General features: G+C 42.2%; 1 protein-coding gene and 1 pseudogene across 1 annotated transcript; one reads left to right on the forward strand and one right to left on the reverse strand.

Moving 5' to 3' along the window:
* Positions 1 to 1,974, reverse strand: LOC146193826 (uncharacterized; annotated as a pseudogene).
* A 1,198-nt stretch (positions 1,975 to 3,172) lies between these two features.
* On the forward strand, positions 3,173 to 6,373 carry LOC146193827 (uncharacterized). The gene is made up of 4 exons (XM_084600613.1): positions 3,173 to 3,337; positions 5,038 to 5,211; positions 5,764 to 5,767; positions 6,234 to 6,373. Exons 1-4 carry the CDS (start codon positions 3,173 to 3,175, stop codon positions 6,371 to 6,373), a joined length of 483 nt encoding a protein of 160 aa, XP_084456739.1.
* Positions 6,374 to 6,648: the final 275 nt, after the last annotated feature.

Below are 6,648 nucleotides of genomic sequence, written 5' to 3' on the forward strand. Positions count from 1 at the left end.
AAAAGTCTACTAAAATGCTGAGCCATTGAAAGAATGAATCTTATGTTAAAGGTGTTGCGTCTCTAATGCTAAGTCAAGCTGACCTAGTACATTTATGCCAAACTCTGTTTGGGAAAACACGTGGCAAGAAGCAAATTCTGTCTTTCAAATTAACTGAAGTTAGTCTTACCATCAACAGTCTTCCCAGGATGCAAGCACCATGAACAGCCATAATGTCCATTGAATTGCATAAAGTGTTGCATAGCTGCTCTGGCAGGTGAATCTATGCAACAGCTAAAGCAGTAGACCTGAAATTAATGAACGGCGCATAAGTTGCTTGTGTGAACAACTTAAAGCGGTGCACAAATTACAGCCAGGTATGACAGTCAATATTTTGATTTGTATATACTGAATTCTCACCAAGTTAACAAATCAAAACAGGCATTTTCAGGGAACATGCCCTCTATGTGCTTCAGTTTTATTTAGTTAAAACTAAGTAAAACTGAAAGTATTGCAGTTGTCAGATGAGCCACGAGCACTACTATTCATGAAAACATGGCAGTACTTTCAAGACTATGGCCATAACAAATTATGGAGATAGTGCCTCAAACTGGTGCTAAAATAAATGAGACATGAAATGAGAGAAGTACTCTCTAGGTTCCAGCGCAATAGCTTTAACAGATTCTATTAAAAAAAGAAACACCCAGGTTCCCTTCCACAATGGCTGATATTTACATTAAACGCACATGACAGGAAATGGAGCCCACACGAGCACATCTGGCTACACTACAGCGTGTCTTCAAGCTACAGAAACCACAATAGCAGCTTATTATCCTAGCATTTGCTTTAATCACAATTTGCTCCAAAACCTATATTTACCTTAGAAACCACGGGCTCTGTCGCAGTTCTCTACGTCACGCCACTGTTGCTCAGTTCATCCCTTTGTTTCACAAAAGCGCTGAGGAAGATGGTCATGTCAGGATGCGTCTGTCCATACCACAAAACAGACAAAAGCACATTTTTTTCTCTCAGATGTGGTGGAAGTTCATTTATGGTCAGCTGTATAGGCCAGATCGAGTATTTTGATGATTTAAATACTGGACTGCCGTCGGAATTGAATGTTAGGGTCAGATCACTTTTTGAGTTTAACTTTTGCCTGAACTCCTTGTACAGTAGCCCGTCTGTAATATCGGACATTTCGCCGGTGTCTTGCTGGCGCCTTAGATCATTCTTCTGAAGCCGAAGGTGAAGCGCGTTGGCAACTGAATCCTCCGCGAGGAGGGATTCGAGTTGCTGTCCAACAGGCAGTGTTATAAAAAAATGTCCGTCGAGTAACAGTTGCCGGCCACTGTAGTGGCGTCCGTATTTGGAGCAGCTTCCCTGTACTCGATTTCTCTCGGCAAGGTCACCAGAAACTTCTGCGACGAGATTCATGCACAGCCCGCAATAAAAATGAAACCTGCAGTTTTGAATTCCAACTCCAACGCTTTTCTTGAAACGGTACTTCGTCGACGGCACATCGTACCTATCAAGAATGTGTATTATAAGTTTCTGCAGCGCTTCAGCTGCCTTCCAGGACAATCCAAACTCCAGGACAAAATTCACCGTCAGTGCAAGTAAATCGTCGGCACTCAAGTCACTGCACTGCGTCTGGTCTGCCATCTCTTCGTCTTCGCAAAAATCTGGAACTTCCGATGTCTCATAGCTTGATGACGTGAGAAGCTCCGCAGGTCTCCGCAGTCTGCCATAATCGAGCTGATCATGGTGCGGGGCCTGTTGTGACGGTGATGTGAATGCTGGTGAAGGTGGCCGCGTAGATCCTTGCGCTGGCGATGGTGGACACGGAGCTCCTCGCGCTGTTGGCGGCTGGTGCGTCGGGTCTTGATCTGGCGACGGTGGGCGCGTAGATTTCCGTAGATAACTGCTAGTGGAACGCGGAAGGCCAGCACCGCTGCCTGGGTCAAGGTACCGCTTATTTCTGCGGCCCATTTTCATCACCCGAACGATGCTTTTCCGATTACCTGAACGTTCCTCGAGGTGAACTGATGACAATGCCGATGTGACTATCCTTCAGCAGTACATGGCGCTGATTCGAGTAAATGAGCATATTTATTTACACGAAACATACAACTTACCTAAATTTTAGTATTATGAAGTCACTCTGCATATACGGCTTTCTTTTATAACAATGAGTACTGTTCGCTGAATGCCTTTTCTGTCCGCAGTTTTGCACACTGGTTTGCATCGATTCTGGGATATGGCAACATGGCCACATGGCAACATTGCGTACTTTTTTTTACCCCTTTTTTTTGTTCGCAAAGCGCAGCCATGGGCACATGTTAGCTGTCTTTTTCTGATTTACAATTCGTGATCGCAGGTACTGCACCGCGGCAAAGCCGGATTTCGAAATTGTTAAACCGTTTGCTGAACACTTCGTTGTCCACATCGCGCCGCACGGCCACACACGATGTTCGCGTTGAAGGTTTGTGCATGACATAGACAAAAAGTTGCATATTATTCCTGCAAAGGACATAAACTTCAGCCCAAAAGACTGCAACGATTTTGACAAGCGGGCTGTTTATACGGCCTTCTGGCAAGACCCGGTGGACGGAACAGACAGCGGTAATTACAGCGCTCAAGTCCTGATGCTAGCAGGTATGGCTCCATTTTAACTGTGTATTGCATGCTTTCAAAACCTGTCACGAGAACCTGTCACGAGGTTCTATATAACCGTGCAGAGACCGAAAAGGAATAAAAAAAGGATCGCGACAAAAAGACTGGCTAAGCCAAACATTCTGGACTCCGGAGACGCTTCGAGCGACTGTGAAGAACAGATGGCAGCCCAAAAGAAAAAGGTGTGCATGCGTTTTTGTTTAATTCTGCAATGCTGAAATTTTGCTTGCAAAGTATTGCGTATATTTGTTATATGTCACGTTTTTATTCTTTTTTTAACGTTTTAGAACCAAAAGCGATGCATGGCGGCTACCAAAAAAGAACAGTATGAGAGCATTCTGAAAAAAAAAAAACTTGTACGATGCTCGGAGCAAGGCACCCACGGCACACACAACCCAAAGCCGCGGTAGCTGCCACCGCGTACGTATGCTTGCTCAGCTAGCTATAAGTTGGCGTTTTCTCGGGAAACTTTCTTTTCAAGTTTGCAAATTACTCATATTAACCATGAATTATTGTTTACATGCAGCCCACAAAGAAAATACGGCGGGTCATCTCTGACTCGTCGTCTGGAAGTGAAGACTCGTTTTGTGCAAAAAGTGAGCTTCTAAAAGCACAAAAAGAAAAAATGTTTTGGAAAAACAGAGCCAAAGAGCTTGAAGAAGAAAGGCTGTTCCTAAGGGAGCAAGTTTGCAGCCTGCAGCGGTGCCTGGAAAAAAAGATTTTTGAATGTAAAATTGTATTACTTATTTTACATCTTTGACAATTGAAGATTAGCACTACTTTAAATTTTTACTATTCAGAGCTTTCATCCTGTTTGCATACGTGCCATTTCTTGCAGTGGATGCAAAACACCATTCAACACATGTACAGGGCAAAAACCAGACAGGTTTGTTGAAGTTTCAGTTTACTTAAATAATAGCATATGGCATATCAGTGCACTTATTCATGTGGGCATTTATATCATCCTTTCATGGAAATTGCAGCTAGCTATATTTGGGTTCATGACAGTGAAAATATACTATCCTATGTGTTAACTCTTTCACACCTCCTTTGCAATGTCCTTAACATGCTATTTCTCCAGCTAGCTCAAACTTTCGATCAAGTACTTGCTACAAATTTTGGGCATAGAGAAAACTATGATATGCTTTAATATATTCTTATATTATGAGCATAAAGTTTTGTTTCAGAGCGCTCCACCTTGCTTCCATTATTTGAACGGGAGCAGGCTGCAGCTGCCCATGTACGTAAGTACCATATGCCCGAGAAAGCCGGACAAAGTTTCAATTTATTTCAATAATAGCATATGACGAGTCAGTGCACTTATTAATGTAGGCATTTATATAATCCTTTCACGGAACTTGCAGCTAGCTATTTGTGAGTTTATGATGGTGAAAATATATAGTTCTGCGTGTTCATTCACATTGCAGTGTCGTTAACACGCTATTTCTCCAGCTAGCTCAAGATTTCGATCACGTACTTGCTACAAATTTTGGGCATAGAGAAAATCGTGATGTTTTAATATATTCTCATTATGAGCATAAATTTTTGTTTCAGAACGCCCCACCTTGCTTCCATCATTTGACTGTGGTCAGGCTGCAGCTGTCCATTCACGTACCATATGCTCTAGCCAGCAGCGCTACAAATTTTAATGCAACTGACACATTTACTGAAATCTGGCTATAACTGCAGAGCCCGTTGCCACCCTGGAAAACTCCAGTGAAAAAGAGGACGCTACATGCTGTAAGTTTGCTTTATGTTGCAATTTTCACAACACAAAGTGACCTTTTACAAAATTCTGTTTATTGCAGCACCAGATCCAGCAGCGAAATCATGCGAGCTGCCTTCTTTTGGTAAGCTTACTGCCTCATATGAAATTTTATGGCTAAAAACTACTGATGGAAGAGGCTTTCTAAAATAAGTATTAATTACAGCAGCAAGACAGGATTTCGCATATTTGGAAAATGGTTCGGTGAGTGGCAATCCTCAGATTTTATCTTCCACAGATTATGCTATTAGTGATTAGTTCTAAAGATGCATTTGTCTTTTTCTTGTTCATATCCTTTTTTTGTGTTTATTCCTTTATGCCCATTTTTACATGGAGTTGTATAAGGTTGAAAACACAGATGTGGTAAATGCATTTTCACTTATTAATTGGAGCTGCTGTGCGTGATGACAGTTTTCCCTGTGATTGATTTTGTCTTGACGCAATTTTGTGCTGAAGGTGCTGTGTAAACTGTAGTCTCTTACGCTTGTTCTCAGTTCCACCTCTCATTGCCATGTGATCGATTTTGTCTTGATGCAATTTTATGCTAAAGGTGCTGTTCTCAGTTCCCCCTGTCAAAAGGAATTACAATCAGGGCTTCTGGGGCTACAAAAATCTTCCAGAATAAGAAAGCCACCTTGGTATGTAAAGATACTGCCCATGCAATCTGGGGTCTAGATGTGCTAGCAGTACGCAGCGTGACTGGAGCCGCTGCTCCAAAGAAGAGGGCCCTGGGCGAGGAGCCGAAACAACCGTTGACGCCACAGAAGGTTGATGTTGTCCTAGGAATGTCTCAGGTCTAGAAATTTATACGCTAGTATTGATGCATATTCGCAATTTTCTCATCTGTGAAAATGATACTAGGCATAGCATCTACAATGTGCATATGAGAATATAAAATATAAATAAATGTGCATGCCTGGGAAGATAAAGCGTAAAGTGACACTGATGCGTGACCACTATACATATAGCTTTGTCCTTGTAATTCTATCATATATTGACCCATGAATTTTCAGTCGGCTAAGGTCTTGATTTCATAACGGCATAATGACTCTAGCAAGTTAAGATGTGATGAATAAACAGCACTACAGACTAGGACGAAGATCAAGAAGCAAACAGGACAATTGGAGCTGTCCGGTGAAGCACGTGTCCGGTCAAGCGTTTTTCCTATGTTTCATGTAAATTAGGAGTGATATACAGGATTCCGTTATCTTGTGATAAAGTGTATGTACGTCAAACGGGCAGGTGTTCAGTTACGAGAGCACGAGAAATCATTAGAGATTGGTAGAAGCTCTAAACTGGGTGCGCATTGTAAGGGGTGTGATGGCTGCCATCGTTTTCTAACACAGGCAGGTATTTTGTTGCCCATCCGGCACAGATTACAGGGAAATCATTCAGGCCAGGCATATCATGTGATTAGATGAAAAATATGTGAACCGTCAATCGCTTTAACAGATTAGGTTGGGTTTCTTGAACGTAGTATGTGTGCTAGGTCATCATGACTTGGTTTTTTGTTTAATGTGTAGTTTAGTGCAGCTTGCCTTGCATATTTATACTGTTTTTTTTTTTCAATAAACTTCAGTTGCGAGTCAAAAAAAAACACAGCGCCCGTCCTGTTTGCTTCTTGATCTTCGTCCCAGTCTGTAGCGCTGTTTATTCATCATGTCACCGTACCAACTCACCCAGATGTCTCTACTATTACAAGTTAAGATACTGAAGCAATCCTAACCTGTCACAGCATTGCTTCCTTTCATGTGGAAACTAATATCTCAGCGGTGTTATTTAAACAGTTCTCTGACCTTTTTTGTTTTTTTTACAGCCACCCTCAACTACTGGGGACAGCAAAGAGGTGTGGATGTTGGGCCTGTTGCAAAGAACTTGAACAGGATTTTAACGGAGAAGATACAAGATGTTATTAAATTCAAACAACGCAGAGTGCCGCTAACCACAATTAACTGAGCAATAAACACTCAAATTTGAGAAAACATGTACATGTTTTTGCCCTGTTGTGCTGCTGAGAGGCATGTAATTCAGTGCCGCAGAACAGCAAGTGGGAGCCAGTGTTCTGCTAGCTGCGTGTGTGCTCAGCTGTCTTGGTGAATCGGAACTGACAGACGTTTAGTTAATGCAGACTCGATTGCTCTGTTATAACCCGGTATGAAGAAGCTAGTACAGTAGAAATGACAGAGTACCACAAACCATCCGTGTCACTTGTAACTGTGTCTCTTCTACTG

This window comes from Amblyomma maculatum, chromosome 4 (assembly GCF_055883805.1).
Source record: "Amblyomma maculatum isolate TAMU_Amacu chromosome 4, ASM5588380v1, whole genome shotgun sequence".
In the NCBI taxonomy this organism is placed as follows: Eukaryota; Metazoa; Arthropoda; class Arachnida; order Ixodida; family Ixodidae; genus Amblyomma; species Amblyomma maculatum.

What these genes read in the sequence shown, in the direction of transcription:
- LOC146193827 (XM_084600613.1), top strand. Translation starts at nt 3,173, where the DNA reads ATGCAGCCCACAAAGAAAATACGGCGGGTCATCTCTGACTCGTCGTCT. An exon ending in GGCTGTTCCTAAGGGAGCAA is followed by an intron (nt 3,338 to 5,037) that starts GTTTGCAGCCTG and finishes AAAATCTTCCAG; the next exon opens with AATAAGAAAGCCACCTTGGT.